This window comes from Anoplopoma fimbria, chromosome 12 (assembly GCF_027596085.1).
Source record: "Anoplopoma fimbria isolate UVic2021 breed Golden Eagle Sablefish chromosome 12, Afim_UVic_2022, whole genome shotgun sequence".
Taxonomy (NCBI): domain Eukaryota; kingdom Metazoa; phylum Chordata; class Actinopteri; order Perciformes; family Anoplopomatidae; genus Anoplopoma; species Anoplopoma fimbria.
In genome coordinates this window covers 21,652,328-21,675,004 of record NC_072460.1, presented here as the reverse complement: position 1 = coordinate 21,675,004, position 22,677 = coordinate 21,652,328, and the positions used below count along the sequence as shown (strand labels likewise).

The following is a 22,677-nucleotide window of genomic DNA, read 5'->3' as shown; positions in this document are numbered from 1 at the left end:
ATATACAGTATAAGTGTACAGTATGAGGACACACAGATGTCTCTCTTTTTCTACTGTGTGTGTGTGTGTATATATATACAGTATAAGTGTACAGTATGAGGACACACAGATGTCTCTCTTGTTCTATGTGTGTGTGTATATATATACAGTATAAGTGTACAGTATGAGGACACACAGATGTCTCTTTTTCTACTGTGTGTGTGTGTATATATATATACAGTATAAGGGTACAGTATGAGGACACACAGATGTCTCTCTTGTTCTACTGTGTGTTTGTGTAAAAGAGAGAGACATGGGGGAGAGAGGGGAGGGGGGGGGGGGTGGTCACAGAGGTGTGACATGTCAGTTGGCTCTGCAAGATAAGGCTGCAGTAGTTTAATTTTGACTTCCTCCCATGCAGCCCCCCTCCCCCCCACTCTAGCAGGATGTGTTTGTGTGAGACTGAATTTGTGTGTGGGGATAAAAAAAGAAGATAAGAAGAGATTATAGATTGTGCGATCAGACTGACATGTAGTCAGTTTGAATGATCTCTTCCTGTCTGTAGCCAGAGTGACCAGTATTGTCATGAGTTGTTTCGGGATGACTTGCTCATTTCATCCCTGACTTCCCCTTTGAGCAGTCTGACTTCCCTGCAGCAGCTTCTTGAACCCCGACAATCTCAAACCGTCCGCTGCCTCTGTTTGCATCAGACTCTACCAGAGTCTGATGCTGCGAAACGAAAGCAAACAGAAGCAGTTTTACTTTCAGTGTCCCATTTACCACATATATTAACTGTGTGTGTGTTTGTGTGTGTGTGGGTGGGTGTGTGTTAACCTCCACCACCCCTTCCCACTGCTATCTGCCCACTCCTCAACTCACTCCCTCAAGGTAGATTCCAGTATCTCATCCTTGACAGCACAGTGTTAAAAAAAATAACACAAATCCGCCTCCCACATAATCTCCACTGGAAGCATTCAAACACAATGGTGGCTGTCTCCCTGAGCTGGAGTCAATGTCTCATCACGCATTTAGCAATAAGATTGAATCATCCGAGCAGAGACGAGGACAGCAGCTTCCTCAGGGCCCCCCCCAACCCCCCTCCCCTCCCCCTCCCCGCTCTGGGTCTGATGCCTCATCATGTTGGAATCAATCCTTCAACACTGGATAGAGAAGCTTTTGCATGCAATAATGTTGCTTAAAGAGTGATTATTATTTAAGAAATGCTGTGATGCCGTCAACAGGTGACCATGGTGGACAGGGGAGCAGCGGAGCGGGCGTGCAAAGACGCCAACCCCATCATCGACGGCAGGAAGGCCAACGTGAACCTGGCTTACCTTGGAGCGAAGCCTCGCAGCGCGCAATCAAGTAAGTTTGTCAGATCACTGCTGAACACACAGGATGTATGGCATCATATTACCTACAAATCATGTAAAGGATAAAGCTGGTCATTTTCTAAACACACCCCACAAAAAGACCAACAGCTAATCCTTCTCTGAATACTTCTTTCTGTCTCACACAATTCCAAGCCCCATTGGTTCCTACTGAAAGAATATTTTAAAAACAGATCACAGTTACAGTATGTAGTTTCACTCGTAAAACATTTAATAATGAATTATTAAACTAATAGCAGGTAGCCAATGGCTTGCAGAGACTTGAAGCTTACTCATGATCTGTAGTCTAGAGCAGCAAATATTAAGTTCTGTATTTCTTTGTCTCTAGACACTGAATGTTGCTGTGAAATGGTAAAGCTTTTCCTTCACAAACTGCCATGACTTTGGAGGGATTTGTTAGATTTTTGCATGAAGAGGGTTTCATGTTCAGGCGTTGCTGAACACCTCAAAGACCTCAAATATCGCAGGAAAACACAAGGCACACTATCAAAGTACGCCTGATGATGGTCTATCTTTGATGGAAGCTGAATGGTCACTGTTGATGGAGCTCAGGCAATTTTCAAGTCTCTTCATGTTGCTTTTCATGCTGCACTGAAATTAATGGAAACCCACAGCTGTCTGGAAGATAGTAAATCAATCTAAAGACCAATGAATGTGGGTACAAATTTTAGGTTGGTGGGATAAAACATGCAGAAACCACTGGTATGCTCCTTCCAGCCGTCTGTCTCTGCTTATTCCCACCATACATCCACTGTCTGTGTACTTGATTTAAGGCACAGCTTTCATGCCGCTGGGCTTTTTCCAGTGTCAACCACCAGCGCACACGCGTCGTGCTTCCCCTTCCCGACGTCTCGCTGCACACCAGACCTTGACAGCAGCCCTCCCTCGCTGCTTCATTTAGAGCTCGCTGGCTGAAACACTGCCGAGTGTAGGTGTGATTGACAAAACACTGGCGCCAACAACAACTGACTGTGTGTCCTTATTCCAGGGCCAGCGCTGCGACGCAACTCCCCAAGCATGCAGCTGATGGGAGATGGCAGCGCTTGGTATTTTGTTATTGTGCGCGAGGGGAGAATGGGGAGAGAATAAGGAGAGCAGGAGGGGACGGGACTGTTAAGAGCATTAAATAACAGAGCGTCTGTCTCCTCTTTGTGCTGTCGAAGAAAGAAAATGTGCATTTAGATATAGGTCTGAACAAAAGAGAGAGAGTGCTGATGGAGTTATGGCTGTACAGTAAAAAAAGAGGAGTAACAGAGGAATGAATAGCTGGAGGAATGTTGACATGAAGTCAGAGGAAGGGCAGCGAGGAGGAGGAGGAGGAGGAGGAGGAGAGAGATTTCTCCTTTCTTACTCAGCCTCAGCTGATTCCTGGTGAACTCTGGAAGGCAGAGAGGTCACAGATGTTTGTGTTCATCTGAGTGCATTATAATTTGTGTGAGTTTCTGTGTGTACATGCTGAGGGAATAACAGATACCGTCTTGTACATGCTAACATCTGAGACAAACTGGCAGAGAGGCAGAGAATCAGCTCCGTCCTTCTCTGCTCGTCTCCCTCATTGTCTGTGTAGCCAGTAGCTAAAATATCTCTTTTCATTGCTTCCTCTCTTTGTCTGCAGGTCTCTCCGTTGGAGTTCAGCAAGTCCATCCTACGTGGGCTCAAAGGCAATATGGGTAAGACGGAGAAGAATCAATACCTCTATTTCCACCTCTCTCTCTCTCTCTTTCACCTGCCTCCTCCTCCTCAACACAATAGATCTTACTCCTCCGTCCTTGACATTTGTGAGCACTCGCTCCGGTTCTCCACTCGGAGTTGTGGCAGTTAATGCCACTCTGCAAATGTGAAATAAAGGTTGGGGGGAAAGCCATCACAGATGCCACAAAAGATGCTTATTTAAACTCTGCAGTGCTTCAAAGACGTTTTCAGCCATATCTGTTTATGTGCATCGTATTTTGATTCGTCTTTGGCTGTTGTCTCTCTCTCTCTCTCTCTTCTTTCTGGGCCATTAAACACATGAGATGCTCAACTCTGAATTTCCCTCACGCATGACTTGGGTTTCACTGAGGATACAAGCCATTTAGTGAAACTTCCCTGCATCCCTTCTCTATCATCTTTTTTGCCTTCATGTTTGTGCATGCAGAGACATTATATCATATCATACAGTATCTATTAAATATCTGTGTGTGTGTGTATTAGGCCATGGTTCACAACCAGGAGCTCAGCCATCCCACAAAGGGTCTCATTCATAGTCCTGCATTAAGGGGTTACAGAAGCAGCCCTAATAAATGTTACTACATGTCAGGGCTGCAGTGTCCACTGAGATGCATGGAGAGCACAAGAACTGCGATTGGTCAGCTTTTGGCTTCTCCTGATGCCCATGAGGAATGAGGATTGTGGGGAAAACATTAAGAAAGACTTAGTTGTCCTCTCCATGATGCAATCTTCACTGCAAACCTTCCTAATGTACGACACGGCCTGATCACATGCGATACAAGCATCTGTAGCATTGCGGTGGTGTTATCAAGGCGTAAAGATTGTCACAAACTGGCACAGAAAATGTGACTAAAAAGGGAGTCCACTCATGGTTGTACCAGACACAATTAATTCAAATACGGGCACCTCAAATGAACAATGGAGTGTGCAGATCAGCAAAGTCATTATTGGAAGCCACGCATGGATGTGTGTCAGGTAGGCTGCCGAGGTGTTGAAGTTGCAAAAAACAACAACAATCGTGCAGGGTGTGTCGTTGGTGAATGTGTGCTGGAAGGCCCAGGTGAGCTTAATCAAGCTAACGACCCTCGCTCGTTAGCCAACTGCCTGCTGTGGTTGGCCAGAAAAGCCTCAAGAGAGTGGGAGGGTCGGCACACATCCAACAGCGACAACTTCATCAAATAAGAGGATGCAAGATGAGCAGGAAAAAGGAAGGAAAATATTTCTGTAACAGAGCTTTACTTATATTATAAACCAAGACTTTGAAAACTGAATAATCGTCTTGGGCATTTTTTTTAGCAGAAATTCCAAACATTTGTTGGTTATACCCATTGTCAAATGTGAGGTTTCGATGCTGTTTCTTCATATATAGTAGTAAAATGAACATCTTTCTGTTTTAGACTGTTGGGCCGCCGAAACGTGCAATTTAAAAACATCCCTTTCAGAGAAAACAGGCCACGCTTAATAGACAAAATGATTAACTGGGGTAATAAACGGCGGATTAATCGATGATGAAAATGACTGTCGGTTCCAGCCCTAAATGTAATGTCAGCTATTTAATAATTTCTTTAATTCAGTCTCGTAATTGATTTTCCAGAAACGGTACCATATCGCAATCTATATTAAAGTATAAAATTAAATCCAATACAACGAATGATTGTTTCCATGTTGCCTACTCCTAATGGACTGGAGAGCCAAACGGAGGCGTCATGGGAGTTGCTGGTGGGTTTTTTCCCATAAAGTCGCTGTAATCCACTTGTGGAGGACGTTCTGCCTCCATGTCCAGTTCAGTTTCAGTGTGAACTCCAAAGGAAACCTTTGGAGTTCACACTGAAGCATGGAGGATGATTAATTCTCATGGCTGTTACAGCTGTAGAGCGGCACTGCAGGTCGAACCCTACTGAGGCCTGACTCAGACAGTCGGTGTATGAGCGTATGAGTGTTGCTTTGGTGATCTCAGACGAGGATATTGTCAACCAGCGTCATAGCTGTCAGTTGGGTTGTTGACTTTCACAGTGAAATATCTGCTCTTTTGGGGGAAAAGAGTGCAGAACATGATTTAGTCTTTGGTTGATTTAAAAAAATAAGTTTTACAGATGGGATATTCTAAATTTTTGAGGCGCTTATAAGGAATATGCACGAAGTGGTGTTTTGGGAAAGGAGCTCTTCACACTGACTTTCTCCATGATGACAAGTTCTGCTCCTGCGGCTACAGAGGAGTCCATTAAAAACCTCAACTGTTCTGAGTGCTATTAATATTGCAGTCCTCAATTTCTGAATGAGTGATGAGGGAATTGGGGCTGACCCAGATGAGTCTATGAATGAGTGATGACGGTTTGATTGATAGTCGCCTGCGATGAAACCAGACATTTCGGAGCGAAGGGAGTTTTAATCTGCACTTCCAGGAAGAGTCACAGCTTTGACTGAAACAAAAGAGGCAGAAATGCCACCTAGCTCGCTGACTAACTAACTCACCTGTAAGGCAAACAGACACACACAGGAGGTGGCACGGTGTCTATCAGCGTGGAAACACTTGTGATTTCAAGCATTAAGATGTTTGGAACAGATGTGTGTTTATCTGTGTTTATTTCAGTTCTGTGTCGTCGTAAACTGAATATCTTTAGATTGTTTGCTGGACAATATAATACTTTTCATTTAAACCAAATATTAATCGATGAATCGAGAACTTTTAATAGTCCTCTTTGTTTGTGAAGCTTTTATTTTGAAGTGGTACAATTTTAAATGAATCTCTGTGTTGAGTTTGAATATGCGCCTAATCATTTTTTTTTATCAAATTATTTGTCATTATATTCATATCATTTAGTCTAAGAAATATGAGAATACATGGCAAAAAAACGAAAAAGAAAAACATCAGAGTCTGAGGCGACATCTTTAGCAGCAGTCCGAAACACAAAGATATTCAATTTACACACATGTAAAATAAAGGAAAGAAGCAAATCGTCTTGACAAACCTCAAAATACATCAATAACACACAGAAAGAGACAGCTGTTTGGAGTTCCCCTTTAATCAGCACATCATTTAATTATTAGCTTTCCTTTTCAACACAATGCTTCTGAACGGGTAATCTATTGTAAACCAGTGTCAGTTTGTTTTATGGGGAAAATCAGTTTTAGAAGAAGAAGTGATACCAGTTTATAACAACTGTAACCTCAAGAGATCTCAGAACCACACAGCTGCAAGATGTGTAGTGTTTTCAGTCAACGGCAGATCGACTTTTTCTCAACAGGAAATTCTCTCTATGCTAAATTACTGCCACTGTTGTTATTTGTCTCTCCATCTACATGTAAATTAAACAGACAGTCAATTAAGGTCTCTTCTTTGTCTTAAGGAGATCTGAGCTAATTTGTTTAAATCAATTGGCTTAATTCCTCTAGATTACAAAGTAGAGAGAAAAAACATGTTTTGATAAGGGAGAAATAAACCACACAGCCTGTCAAACCTTTATATTTTTCAGTTTAGTCCATGCAGAAGGACGCATCTGTCGAGCTCAGATCTCTCTGCTCTGAGGCTAGATTTGTCTTTGACATGATCAGTATGACTGCAGTCAGATTCAAACATTTCTTGGCAAAGTGAATATATATAATATATAAAACCTTTATACTACACCTACATTTTTATGTAAGGTGACAAAATAGTTGGGATTGTTTGGTATAAAAATGGGGGATTCACATATAAATATATTATATAGATTATTAACATTTTTGGTTTAAACTGTGATATATATTGATATTCCAGACAAATACTTTGTCAATTTGTACTACGTAGTCATATCTTGCATATTAATTATGTGTTCGGAATTTGAACATTATTTAGGTAGAGGTTTTAAATAAGCCCTGTGGGTTTTCTAAAAAGAGAAGAAGCAAAACCATTTCAAGGAAAACAAAAACATACAAGCTACATAAAGGATGAGAAAAAAAGGTAAATGGATAAGAAAAACTGAGTGGACACAATAAAAAAAAAATATCTATGTAGATTCGTCACATCTGGCTGATAGTCGCTAAATAAGGTCGGTCTCATATCTGGCAGATTAGGGCGGTGCATCACTAGAATACCACCAACAATTTCACCAGATGTGGTTAAAATGTGAGATTCTGACAGCAGATACAAGTCTTCACATTTACATCCTAATTTTTCCAACAATAATAGCAACGAGTCAAGTGTGTTTTTTGGGGGTTGAAAAAGCACTTTATAATCAATCATTCCTGTGCCTTTTAGCACTCCGATACTATTAAATACTGATGTAGAATCACTGGTTAGATCCCACACTGTGCAAATGGTAACAAAATCCTCCTAAACACACCTCTGAAGATATGTGATATATATAATGTATAATGATGTGCCATCCAACTTGTAGCAAGAAAAACAAATATTAAGATCAACCTAAATGTCAAACTATTCCTTTAAACATTAAATCAGTCTAAATAAGTCTGCAGGTCTTTTGTTGCCCTCTCCTGTGACGCTCCCCGGGGGGGCTTCAGGGTCTGACACCCACACAGTAAACAGGAAAATAACAAAAACAAACTCAAACAAAGCACAGCTCTGTCTGCTGCTTCCGCGTATTTGCTCAAAGTTTTAAGAGGACAAGGACGGGCTGATGCCAAATGTGGCTTTGAGGTACAGCTGAGTCGTTGGGAGGGAGGAGGGGAAGGGCTGTTCTCATTCGAGGAAGGGGGGAGGGGGCGTCTGTTACCCATGGCGGCCTGCTGTCTGCCTTTAGCACCCAAACCGCTTGGCAGAAGTGAAATTCATTTTTCTCAACAAAAAAAAAAAAAAAAAAAAAAAAAAACGTTCTGGTGTTTATTTTTTTTTCGATAGAGAAAGTAGATGGATGTGCGGTGAGGCTGTTGAAGGTGGAGGGGCGGCAGTGCTTCCTGTTGAAGCAGCACGGAAAGGGGGAGGGAGGAAGGTGGTGGTGTTGGGAGGGGGGGGGCACACAGACTTACAACACACCTGTGGCTGGGTGTAGTTGAGGCTGGGTGCAGTGAAGCTTTAGGGCCGGCGGTAGACGTGACGCTGGAGCTCGTTTCTGTGTATGGATTTATGGTCAAAATGTTCCTCAGTGAAACATCAGTGAATCATAAAACAGCACCGACGTGTCGACTCCTTTTGATAAGTTCACATCCTTGAACCTTTTTCTCTCTCTTTTTTCCCTCTGTTTCCTCTTTTGGTTGCTTTTCCTTCCCCCTCTAAATTATCTCCACCTCCTCCGTCTCCGCCTGAAGTTATCCCTCTTATCTGTCTGTCAGGGGGGGTTTTAGGTAGACGGTGAATCCCCATGTGTATATTCCTCTTATCCAGGGACCCAATTAGGGGAGGCACTTCTGTCGCATTCAAAAACCTAATTTGAAAAACAATGAAAAAAAGGTAATGTTTGAATATTTCATAGCATAGAAAGCTCCCATTTTGTTCAGTTGTCTGTTAAAAGACTTTCATTTTAACTCAAATTCCAGCTCCGTAAACTGATAATAGCTGCAAAAATATACAAATTCAGATTGAGGCCGACTTTTAACAAAAATGTGGCTTGGCATTTCAGACTTACTCAACACTTCACATCATGTGCCTGCAGGTGCTTCACAGTAAAAAACTCTCAACTGCCTGTAATGTGATAAAGACTGAGCATTTAGCATTAAACAGCTGAACACATTATAATGTAGTTTTAAGCAGATATGAGGGGGTTTATAGGGGTTTATTAATGTATTTGTCAACAACTATATCTGCTGTATAAACAGTTAATGAAGGCTTGATAATACAGTATAATATTGATGCAATCATATTTATTGATAAGAACTACACACAAATCCTTAGCGGAAAAAATATAAATAAACATACATATACATTGTATGCAGGTTTGAATAATTAAGTATGTAATATCAATATATACTTATAAAGAATGAACAACAACAGCATTACATTATATTATTATATAATCGTTTATATTGAAGTAACAGATGCTTTATTAGGAGTAATAATTGTTGATTAATAGCCTTATAATTGTGCACAACTACACTGAGAGTTATAACCCATTTAATAATTTGTATATACTGCTTGTAAATTCTTAATAAAATAAACAATGTTTACTGTGAAACAGCCGCAGACAAATGATGTTTAACAAACTCAACTTCATAAAAGTTCATTTAAATCTAAAATAAGATCTTTTTTTGTTTACATCTTATTGATCGATTTAGAACTAGTTGTTTGAATTGTTGGATGTGCAACAAGTGAAAGTGATAATATTTATTTATGTTACAATTTAAACATAAATCTCTCTGTACATTTACATCACACAGCCATGTTTGTATTAACATGTTAATTCAAATGTCTTTCTTGCTTACTGACTGAGTGTCCAGCGCTGATGTTGGCCTTTCTATCCCTCACCCTCCCTCTAGCCTTGTGTGTTGTGTGTGTTTGTGTGTGTGTGTTTGTGTGTTTGTGTGTATCAAGAGAGGACGGAGGGTCATGTGTGTTTTTCTCTTTGACTGACTCACTCCTCACATCCCTGATCTGAACTATTAAAAGCATGGCTGTCCTGAGGCATGAGGGATATGATGGCTGATCCTTCACCTCTAAGCGTCTCTCCCTTCTCCTCTCCCTCCCTCTCACTCCTCGCCCAAGGAGTCCTCGACCTCGACCCCTCTTTCTTTTTGTTTTTTTATTCAGTGCATCCGATCTCTTTTTATCCCCACTGCCTTGTTTTTTTAATTTTGTTTTGATGAAGGACAGTGAGGAGGAGTGCAGAGGAAGCTGGCTGTGAGGGAGTGAACCCGGAGAGGGGAGGGAGAGGGAGAGGGGAGTCGGTGGAGGTTATTCTGCTCTCGTGGGTCTGTTAGTGAGCGTACACCCATGCAGCTGCGCCAATTAGCCCTGCTATGCCTGAACTCACCACACACACACACACACACACACACACACACACACACACACACACACACACACACACACACACACACACACACACACACACTGACTACACACAGCCTTTAAAGAGTGTTTTATATTTGTTTCTTCTAGATCTACATGTTCAGTTTTTTCTGTATGTGTGCTGTTTATTTGATGTGTTTGTGTTTCATACTGTCACACCCCCTATGTGTGTATATATATGAATATATATATATATTCATATATTCATATATATATATGTATATATATTCATATATATACACACATAGGGGGTGTAGACAGTATATATATATATATATATATATATATATATATATATATATATATATATATATATATATATATATGAATGTGTGTTTGACAGCCAGCAATGATGCCAGACATGGGGAGGAGAGGGGTGAGGCTCAGCTCCCTGTCATACGATGCCGCTGTCACATTGAATCAGTCAGGCCGGTGCAGCGGCACACAGCCGAGGGAATGACACTGCACTTCTGCTCTGGGAGAGACTCACAGAAGAGCTCCAGTGGGGAGAGATGAGATACAGTGGGGGGTTGAGGAGCGTGCTGATATTAACTTCAGCTGTGTTTTGACTCAAAGTGTTAATGTTGTATGTCGTTAGAATACATGTTAGTCATGGTGGTGCTTTCTGGGCCAGGCTTCCCTTAGCGATCCTGGAAACCCGATTTTCTCGATGACTTACTGTGGCTGATGTGGTTTTAGATAAACACACTGCTTTTTGCCAGCAAGTTAAAGCAGTTTTGGTGACTTCACACAGGAGATTTCTGAATTTTTGTGTCTGTGTGTGTGTGTGTTCTCATTGCTTTAAAGTGGTCAGTTGAAACATATTTCCGTGCACCATTCACAGCGTCCTTTGAATCAAAATGTGATGACAGTTGTGGGGATGTTTGCTCATGTTGACAGGCCTTTGTCAACCCGCTACCTCAACCCGACACAGCTAGTGTTTTCAGCCTGTTGGCCATCCTAAAATCCAGATTGCACATTTCTCACTGGGCTCAAACACAGTCCACTAAGGTGGTAAACTACCGCAATAAATCTTGTTTACAAAGATTGGAAGCTCATACTGTTCTAGCCATAAAAAAAGTACCATTATGCATTACTTTAAGAAACTAAAAAACAAAAAAACAAAAAAAGTCATGATCGTGTGCAGCCCTTTTGTCACAGTAGAACATTTAATCACCGCCAGCATCACCTCTAAATCTCACTAATTAACACCTTATGTATTGTTGTTCTTAGACTTTTGTTTTTGTAAAGTGGAAAATTGACAATTCACAGTTTTTAAGGATGATTATGTGTTGGACTATTTTTCAAAGGCAACCTGTAATTTTGGAGAGTCCGCTGGTTGCCTGGCAACTGCTCAGAACCAATAAATAGTCTGGCAAGCAACCCACAATAAAACAGCAAAATTGTTTTTCTTCTCTTTTTTTTTGTACAGATTAGACAAACAAGATACAAAGTGTTAATTGGTGAGCTTTAGATGTGCTGGTTGGTAGATGTTGTTTTTCTACCTTTGGACAGAGCCAGGCTTGTTGTTTTCCTCTGTTTCCACAGGTTGTATTGTTTGAATCCTGAAAATGTTATATTAAATGTTAGTCCAGATCTCAAGGTTTCCAAAAATACCAACTGTGAAAGGTAGAATTACAGATAACTGTTTTTACAGTTACAACCAAAAATACATTTATAAAAATAGAAATTTTGCTTATTTGCTTTCCTTTTCCTTTCCAATTTCCATTATTGATACAACTCTTTTGTCTGTACAATAAATATCATATACAACCAGCAGCCGGTTAGCTTAGCATAAAGACTGGAAAAACCTGGTTCTGTCCAAAGGAAGAAAACTAATTGAACAAACCAGATATAGGGTGTTAATTGCTCCCTTTCCTGTTAGCTGTTGCTCCATTTTTAGATCCATATACAGGAGTGGTATCAGTCTGCTCATCCAAAGGTTTGGCAAGAATGGTAATGAGAATATTTTCCAAAATGAGCTGAAATAAATGTTCCTTTCAGAGAAACTCCCAACAATACCAACTTCTGCATAACATGATGCACATCTACAGTTATCCATTTCATGTGACAGTGCAGCCATGAAAACATGACTTAAAAATGAATAATATTAAACTTAATTTGAGTATCATTTAGTTTGGTTTCAAAAAAGAAAAAAAGCAGATACAGAAACTGTTAGTCGAGGAGAAATTTGGCACATAAAGGTCTGTTAGTCCGACACAGTTGGGTTAAATAAGTCCACAGAAGAGTTAAGTAAAGTTAAATTACTTTGAAACTGAAATAGGTCAAATGGGCGAATATTGGCAGGCATGCTATACATACTGGTGTGTTCCTGTGCTTGTTGTGTAAACAGCAGATTGGGTATAAAAGGACCCAGTCCCAATATTTGTAGTGTACACCGGATCCCTGCTCCGGCTCTGTTTAGGGGTAAGCAGCAGCAGCAGGCCGCGTCTCTGCCCTGATCACCTGCTCGGTGACAGGGTTCCCGTCAGGTTAATGGGTTGGACCGTAGGCGCCGATCATGGGAGTGTAAGTTGTTATATCCTGTCATGTACTATTGTTTCTACTTTTACAGCGTAACCCAGTTCTTCTGATATGATCGCTGTTGCTGTTGCTGTTGCCAGATGTAACTGAGGCAGTTCAGGTTAAGCTGGCGGCCTCAGGCAAGGGCATGAGTGAATACAAGAGGACAGCAGAGCGCTTTTTTCCTCTCATTACTGCTGTGGCTCCGAGTATCAACAGTCTCATATACACTGCTTTTTTATCGAGGCAGCTTGTGTGTGGGTGTGAGTTCACATGCATTCAGCTCAGAGATCACATTGTGGATTCAGAGATACAACTAATTGTGATTATAGGTTATTTCTTTTTATGTAGGGTTTTCATTTTTGAAGCGGTGATATTTTATTTGGAACAAAGCTTTTCTTTTTTAACATTTCTTAGGCAGTGTGCTAATTACTTAAAACACAAGGGAGAAGGTCTATTTCGAGGCAGCAGTGCTGATAATTGCTCTTAAGGAGGAGGAGGAGGAGGAGGAGGAAGATGCTTAATAGGACTCAGATTTCTAATGTTGGAATATAAAGAAAAGGAAAAGAAACTGCGGTCAGATTGCAACTCGGACAAACATGCAACTTTGAGTTTGAGTGCGTGTGTGTGTGTGTGTGTGTGTGTGTGTGTGTCTTCGGTTACTATTTTTTTTATGACACTTAATAAACAGATCAACAAAGTGACAGCTCTGAACACACATTAATCAGATTTTGCAGAAGATAATCAGACATGGATGTGGTCAGACCTGTGTGTGTCATTTTGTTATTATATTTTTGAAACGCTCTCCTCCATCCCACATGCTTGGCATGTTTTATTTTGCACATATACTGAAACTGTACAAACAGCAGAAATTAGAAGAAAAAAGTCACATATACAAGCAAACAAAGATCATCAAGATTCAACAGAGCTTTGTCTCAACAACAATTGTAGTTGCATATCCAATCAGGTGTCACCAAGCCATTTAAAATAAAAGTAACAAAATAATCAACATAAAATATACAGTCTAATAACAAAATACAAGTACCACATTTCTTTGGACATAATTCTAATAAATATATAATATATATAATATAATATATAATATAGATGTCTTTTAGTTGTTCGTATATGTTTACAGTGGCTTCTATGGGTTCTGGTTTTCCAAAACAGAAGGTAGAGATTGTCGTCCAGTTTGGTTTTATGAGAGTTAAAGTTTAAAGAAATCTCTAAAAGATGATGAGAGAGAAAATGGCCTGAACATATATTTATATATAAACACACAAAGAATGCTGCCTCCCAGGTTTGTCCTCTTTTATGTGCAGTTGTAAATCTGGGAGTGCACAATATTTCTCCCAAACTAGGACTTAAGGTGTTTATTTTTTGATTTTCACCATTCAATAATCAGCTGCTTTTTTAATTTCTCACAATTCTGAGACTCTGTCCAAGCTGGCAAAATAAAGTTGGCTTGTTTTGACCAACTGCTCGAAAGATAGAAGCTGTTCAGTTTGTGATCAAAGTAAAACTAAAAAAGCAAATATTCACATTTGAGAGGCTGGAACAGGACTTTTTTGTGTGTTTTTGCTGATGAAATGAACTAAAATGATTAATCCATCATCAAAATGTTTGCTGATTAACTGTCTGTTCATCTCCAACCTCTCCTCCTCCAGGCTCGCCCAGCAGTACGTCTACCCGCAGGCCTTCCTCCAACCCAGCCTGGTGCTGCAGTCCCAGCTCAACCCCTCAGCAGCCACCCTCGCCTCCCCTTACCTGGACTACAGCTCCGCCTACAGCCACTACGCCCCCACAGGACTGGAGCAGTACCCTTACACCCCGTCCCCGTCGCCCTCCGCCGGCTACCTCAGCTACAGCTTCTCCCCAGGCACGCCGGCGCCGGCTCTCACGGCGTCCCCGACCCCTCCGGCCGCCATCCATCCTCCTCTGGCTGCACTCACCGCCATGTCTGCTGCCCCGCAGGCCTTCCTCCACTACCCTCTGCACCAGCCCGACCGCATGCAGTGAGCGGCTCCGGGTGGAGCTGCAGCTGCCGAACTGATGATTCAAAGCAGCGTGACTGTTGACCTGTGACGTCATCAGGACTGGTTAACCAGGGAGAGAGTGTGATGTAATCAAAAGGGCTTTTAGAAAGCACTCTCATTCCTGTTTTTATATATATATATATATATATATATATATATATATATATATATATATATATATATATATTATAGTTGTTGTAATAGGTGATGAAAATGTTCTACTGCTACAGTCATCAGCACTCGATCTGAATGTTTTTCATACGTGGCAGACGACTGGTAATCTTCTGGACGTTTCTGTTTCACCACTGACCCCCGAGGTCGGAGGAAGGCCGACTGCTGGAGAGCACACAGGTTAAGACAACGAGAAAATATGTCATGTTCGACATGATGCTGTGGCTGCAGTTTCTCTAAAGGTACTGAGCTGAATGCTGGATATTATCCAAGCTGAGAGCCAGTTCCTCTTTCATAAAACAAAAGGCCCAATTACCTCCTCGTCAAGGTTACCTTTCTGTCTATGGCCTTAGAGATCTTTTCTCTCTCTCTCTCTCTCTCTCTCTCTCTCTCTCTCTCTCTCTCTCTCTCTCTCTCTCTCTCTGTACCTGGTTCAGTTTGTGTTTGTCATTTTTATTAGTCTCTCATCTCAAATGAACAAAATGTTTATTGTGCTCCTTTTTTGTTCCTTTTTTATCTACCGCTGGCAAGTCATTACACAGTGATAATCACAGTTTAACAGAATATGCAATTATGATGATAAAGGGTGAGCATGAACAAGGTAGACAGCACTGGTATTTTGTTTTTGTATTGCTGCTGCTGCTAGAGCATTACTGAGAAGAAGACTTTGTTAACACTTAAAACACAATAGTTATTACATTAAATACCTGCAGCGGCTTATTAGGCAATTTTTAGACCTGTAACTTTTGGAGCAAGAGTGTCTGGATGTTTTGGTTTTATGATACTTAAATTACAAAATTGTCAATACATATCATGTAAATGTGTTTGGATGTAGGTGATGTTTTACTGGATATGTGTGAGTGTATTTGGTGCCTGTTTGTTTGTTCGTGTGTGAGTTGAGTGAGAGAGAAATAGAGCGATGCAGTATACGCCAGTGTCAGGACCGAGCTCCTTATTCCAGCCCATTGTACTGGTCAGAGTTGTTTCTTTGTTTTGTCTTTTTTGTTTTTTTTCAGCTGCAGAATACAGAAAGACGCTTCAGCGACGATACCGGAGTCTCACGGTGCTGTGGCTGCCTCCTTAGTAAAGTCATAAACCAAGCCATACGTCACGTCTAAAACAAATATGCAAAATAAAAATGAATATTTCTAAAAAAAAAGATGTTTTCGGAGTGTTGAAGAATTACTGTGATTGTGGGTAAACAGCTGCTGCCGGAACCTGGAGAGTCGCACATGAGTCATATCAAACCTTTCCTTGTGTCATTGAGATAATTCACACTCAAAGATTATGGTAAGCAGACCTGCTTCCAGTCTTTTTGCTAAGCTAACCAACTATTACTGTTATCAATCTTCTCATCTAACTCTCAGCAAGAAGGCAAATATGTGTAGTTTCTTTAATGTTAAATTATTCTTTTGAATAGACTATTTAAATTTTTCTGATATGCTATGATATGCTTTTGTATGGCATGTTATGTCATGCTATACTATAATGTTTTATGACATTTTTAGGAAATTATTAGCTATGACTTATTTATGACATGTTTATGACATACTATACTATCATTTTTTTTAATTACATTTTTTATTATATGCTTTGCCAAGACATTTCATGACATGTATACTTTGACTTTTAAAGACAAGCTATACAAATACTTTTTGATGTTTTATTTTTTTACAACTTTCATATGACATGTTATACTCGTCTTGTGTGATGCCTTCATTAAAATCTTTTTTATGACTTCGTATGACATTTAACGTCAGGGTATACTATAACTTTTCATGACATTTAGGTATATTAGGATGTTTAACACAATTTTCCGCTATGTAAAACTACGACATTTCATTAATATTTTTGAGTTAGTATACTATTACTTTTTTAATTACATTTTTATGAGATGCTATACAATGACTTTTAATTAGATTTTTTTTACATACTATACTATGACATTTCTTTATGACATTTAATGCAAACATTATTTTGACAATTTCATGACATGTTTATGACACATTATAAAATGACTTTTTGTGACATACTACACTGACTTTTCTATGATATTTTTGACTACTGTATTATGACTTTTTACCACATTTACGGTATTCTACAACTTTTCTTTACATTTTTGACAACATGGTACAATATGACTTAACTCTGACATATTTACGACATAATATACTATGACTTTTTTATTAGTTGTTTTTACATATAATATATTACAAATTATGACCTGCCATACTATGATTTTTTATGAATTTTAAAGACATACTATACTATAACTTTGTATGCCTTTTTTATCATATTATACTAGGAGTTTTACAAACATTACTATGACTTTTTTTATATATATTTATGACATACTATACTATGACAGTTTATTATATTTATTTTGTCATATTTAACGAGGCTTTTTATAATATTTTTAAGACAGTCTATACTATGACTTTTTTGACATGTTTATGACATGCAATACTATGACTTATTATAAAAAAAAATTGTCATGCAATACCATGACTTTTTAAATAATTTATCTTTTCATATTATACTAAGACTTTTTATGATATTTTTTGTCATATTATACAAGGACTTTTGATGATATTTTTATGACATGAAGAAGACATTTTTCACTATGACTAATGACACGCTAAACCATGACTTGTTTTGACATGTTAATGACATACTTTACTATGATGTTTTCTGATATTTTGTTGACATAATTAACTTTGACTTTGTTATGATATTTTATGACATGCTATACTATAACTTTTTTGGCCTTCCATACTATTCATTTTCATACATTTTTCATGACATGCTTTATTATTACTTTTTTTGTCTTCTTTTTTTTTTTTACAGTTGTATGACATGCTATACTATGACGTTAGTATAATATAGTTTTGTCAAACTTTTAATGACTTTTTTTGCCATGCTATACTATGACTTTTTGGACCTGTATGACATTATTTGTCATTAATAGTGACATTTTTATGACCTGCTATAATATGACTTCTTGTGACATATTTTGGTATGATTGACTATGACTTAATTTATGACATGCTATACTATATCTTTTATTTTTATTTGATATATTTTACAATTACTTTTTAATGACATTTTTTTTGACATATTTTACTATGACTTTTTATGACCTGCTATACTATGACTTTTTGTGACCTGTTAATGATATATTATACTATGACATTTTTAAGGCATTCGACCACACTGTAGGCTACATCTCTCTTTCCAACCTGCCATTAAACTTAAATGATAAGGCCAGTGACATTTTTTATTTTTGTAATTATCAACAAATTCCATAATAAGTGTCAATGTATTGTTCTGTGTCTCAATTCTTTCTGACTTGAACTGCCTTTCTCTGTCTCTCAGCTCATTCAGGCCGTTAACTTTAAAAACAGTATGGACACTTCACCCCCAGCAACAGTATGGCTCATTGAAGTGTTTTTCTTATAGTGTTTATACAACAATGGAACTCTACGGCACAGAGGAATGAGGCTTTAGCTACACAGACAATACATGATAGCAGAAGCAATTCATTGTTGTTTTTTATGGGATTGGTTTACCATAAGAAAAATGCAGAATATCATCAGACTTATTCTTTAAATGTCTTTCTTTTTGTTGGGGCTCTGGAGGTGGAGCCATGCTGTAGTTTATCAGATATGATGCACAACAACAGAAGACAGTGGAAGATAAATGAGTGTTTCTTATCAAGCAATAGTCCACTTCTGGGTGAACTCTGTCTTACTCATACAACCCTTCCTTTATCTACATCACATTATATACCTCAAACTATTCTAACCTATTACAATATTGATTTTCTTAAAGCACACTGACCTATTTATCATTTATGATTCATTTACGTTGCCTCAACTAATTCAAATTTTGACTGTGAGAGTCTAACATGGGCTCTTTTCGCCATCTACTGTCCAAAATGATTTATTGCAGCTCACATTTTCCTCCATGCCCGGAAACCTCACATGTTAAATTTAAAGGAACAAAAATGACTCAAACCTTGTATCAAGTTTTTTATGTTTATTATCATTGAAATGTTTATTGAAACGCCTTGTGCTCCCAGTAAGGATTAAATAATAAAAGGAGACTCAATGTAAAGCTTGCACAGCCGTTCTGCAGTGAACAGACTATCAAAGTCTGGGACACAACATTTCCTTTGAATTGCGCTGGTTCAGAACAAAAAAAGCAGATGGTTTATGTAAAAATGAATATCATAGCAAATACCACAGTGAGGGGAGGAGAAATGATCATGTCTTAAAAATTGCTGACAAAATGAACACAGTTATTGATACGAAACAGGAGAGGGGTAATGAAAAAAAATAAAAATAAAAAGAACTGTATCTTCAATCTTGATCTTGCACACACACGCACACACACACACATAAAGCCATGTACACACTAACTTTTAAACACACTCATACTCACAGACAGGCAGGCGCACACATATGCACACGCTCACTCTCACTCACACACTTGCACACACACACACACACACACACACACACACACACACACACACACTTGCACGCACATGCTGCAGAGGTATCCACACACACACACAAACACAAACCCACAGATAAAATGTAGTGATTGAAAATAGTGAAACCTTGGTAAAATGTAATGGTATCATACATCCACGTCTTGTGTCTGAAGTGCAGAAAACAAAATGAACTTTAAATAAATTTAAAAAATGACTAAAATGGAGATAAATTCAGATGAATATTGAAAAGCATGCCCATCTTCACTGGTCTAACCCAACTTGAAACAACCACAAACCCAGAGTGTTGCCCTCTCTACCCAAACCCCAACCCCCACCCCATTACTCCACCCTCCCATGCCCTCTTACCCTTCTCATATCATACCCACATCGCCGGCTCACCCTCATCCTGCCCTCGGCCTCCCCCCTTCCAACACCTGCCTCCCCAACCCTCTCTAAATCAATCTCAGGGTGTTCCTCTGTGTCGTAGATGAAGGCCTGGCTGAGAGGAGGAAGCAGGCGGGTGGGGGGAGACGAGGCGGCTGCTGGTTCAGGCGCTGGTCGCCATATAGCAAAAACACAATGTCCACTTCTGGGTGAACTCTGTCTTACTCATACAACCCTTCCTTTATCTACATCACATTATATACCTCAAACTATTCTAACCTATTACAATATTGATTTTCTTAAAGCACACTGACCTATTTATCATTTATGATTCACTTATGTTGCCTCAACTAATTCAAATTTTGACTGTGAGAGTCTAACATGGGCTCTTTTCGCCATCTACTGTCCAAAATGATTTATTGCAGCTCACATTTTCCTCCATGCCCGGAAACCTCACATGTTAAATTTAAAGGAACAAAAATGACTCAAACCTTGTATCAAGTTTTTTATGTTTATTATCATTGAAATGTTTATTGAAACGCCTTGTGCTCCCAGTAAGGATTAAATAATAAAAGGAGACTCAATGTAAAGCTTGCACAGCCGTTCTGCAGTGAACAGACTATCAAAGTCTGGGACACAACATTTCCTTTGAATTGCGCTGGTTCAGAACAAAAAAAGCAGATGGTTTATGTAAAAATGAATATCATAGCAAATACCACAGTGAGGGGAGGAGAAATGATCATGTCTTAAAAATTGCTGACAAAATGAACACAGTTATTGATACGAAACAGGAGAGGGGTAATGAAAAAAAAACAAAATAAAAAGAACTGTATCTTCAATCTTGATCTTGCACACACACGCACACACACACACACATAAAGCCATGTACACACTAACTTTTAAACACACTCATACTCACAGACAGGCAGGCGCACACATATGCACACGCTCACTCTCACTCACACACTTGCACACACACACACACACACACACACACACTTGCACGCACATGCTGCAGAGGTATCCACACACACACACACAAACACAAACCCACAGATAAAATGTAGTGATTGAAAATAGTGAAACCTTGGTAAAATGTAATGGTATCATACATCCACGTCTTGTGTCTGAAGTGCAGAAAACAAAATGAACTTTAAATAAATTTAAAAAATGACTAAAATGGAGATAAATTCAGATGAATATTGAAAAGCATGCCCATCTTCACTGGTCTAACCCAACTTGAAACAACCACAAACCCAGAGTGTTGCCCTCTCTACCCAAACCCCAACCCCCACCCCATTACTCCACCCTCCCATGCCCTCTTACCCTTCTCATATCATACCCACATCGCCGGCTCACCCTCATCCTGCCCTCGGCCTCCCCCCCTTTCCAACACCTGCCTCCCCAACCCTCTCTAAATCAATCTCAGGGTGTTCCTCTGTGTCGTAGATGAAGGCCTGGCTGAGAGGAGGAAGCAGGCGGGTGGGGGGGAGACGAGGCGGCTGCTGGTTCAGGCGCTGGTCGCCATATAGCAAAAACACAATGTCCAGTTCAGAATACAGAGGGAGGACTGGGGGGTAGAGGAGTCTTGTTGTGTGTTGAGGTTGAAGGTTGTGAACCTGTTTGTTTGTTTGTGTGTCAGTTTTTTACAGTGGCATTGGGGGGGGGAAATCGTATCATGTGTTAGTCTAGATGTGAGTATTTGGGTTAGTATTTTTTGAGATGTTGTGTGAAGGCATGGGGGGACAGTGGAGGTGGGGTTGGCGTAGCTCAGGGCCTTGTCCCTCATCCCTCGGCCCCAGTCGGAGAAGGGGGGCACGGGCAGGTTTATAGGGCTTGCGTCTTGAGCTCGATGGGCTCTCCGCGGGGTCCTGCTGGATCTCGCTCTCTGGGGGCCGGCTGCCCTTCAGTGTGGCCAGACGCTCGGACAGACCTCTCATGCGTGGGAAGAGCATGAAATCGTACAGAATGGCGCCCATTGCACCTCCTATCATTGGACCAACCCAGTAAACCTGCAAGCGGCAAACATCAGTCAACACAGTGTTCTCAGTCATTTATGCTTCCTGCTTCAGGTTGTTATCTTCAGTGAGACGGCAGGTCTTACCCAGTGGTTGATGAAGTTCCTTAAGAGCACAGCAGGGGCAAAGGACCTGGCAGGGTTCATCCCAGCACCGGTGTAGTACATCTAAAACACAACACACTTGTTACTAAATTGTGTTTTTAAAAAAGTTATTGTTATTTGATATCTATTTTTCTATTGTGTCTCACCCCCATGAGATGTCCAATGGTGACAGAGAAGCCGATGGACAGGGCAGCAGATCCCATGCGTCCGTTTCTCCTTTCATCAGTCACGGCAAAGATGCACACCACAAGCTGCATGGTGAGGAAAACCTCCACAGTGGTGGCCATTCCCAGACTGATGCCCGGCTGCAGCTGGAGATACACAGGTGGATGAGGAAATATTTGTATAGGTCAAATAAATCTCAGAGCTTTATAAAACCTACACTGCTTTTATCTAAGAAAAAAATATATGATTTACTGGAGATAATTATAGATTGCTTTACTGAACTGAACCGGAATTCGTAACAAATTCATAATTTTGTACGCCATGTATCCCATGGATGAAATCAACCGACCCAAAGAACATTGCTGAACTTGTTTTCTTAAACATCATTGTTGGGTCCTTACCGTGTTCATCGCCATGTTGCCTCTCATGTTGCCGGGTGTGACCCCGTACAGCACAGCGGCCCCAGCCACAGCACCCAGGCACTGGGCGGCCATGTAGAAAATGGCGCGGAAAAGAGACATCTGTGAGCCCACAAGGTAGGCGAAGGTGACGGCAGGGTTGATGTGGCCGCCGCTGATGTGGCCGATGGACTGGATGAGAGTGGCAGCTGCCAGCCCGAAGCACAGGGCCACATGAAGGACATGGTGAGGCCCGGTGGTCCAGCGCAGGGCAGCGCCCATGCCGAAAAATACAAAGAACATGGTCCCGAAGAACTCAGCGAAGACCGCCCGCCAAAAATTCATGGACCGGAACTCCCACAT

At 40.2% G+C, this 22,677-nt stretch overlaps 2 protein-coding genes across 2 annotated transcripts in view; one reads left to right on the top strand and one right to left on the bottom strand.

Moving 5' to 3' along the window:
* rbm38 (RNA binding motif protein 38) overlaps window positions 1-16,161 on the top strand; it is a 17,120-nt gene extending 959 nt beyond the window's left edge. Inside the window, exons 2-4 of the mRNA XM_054609753.1 lie at window positions 1,221-1,344; window positions 2,986-3,040; window positions 14,208-16,161. Of these exons, the coding sequence (XP_054465728.1) occupies window positions 1,221-1,344; window positions 2,986-3,040; window positions 14,208-14,559 (531 nt within the window). The 3' untranslated portion in view covers window positions 14,560-16,161. The remainder of the gene's footprint in view (window positions 1-1,220; window positions 1,345-2,985; window positions 3,041-14,207) is intronic.
* A 5,295-nt stretch (window positions 16,162-21,456) lies between these two features.
* On the bottom strand, window positions 21,457-22,677 carry mipb (major intrinsic protein of lens fiber b). The gene is given in 5 exon segments (XM_054608880.1): window positions 21,457-21,497; window positions 21,500-21,641; window positions 21,734-21,814; window positions 21,898-22,062; window positions 22,318-22,677. Coding segments are annotated over 5 exon segments (789 nt in total).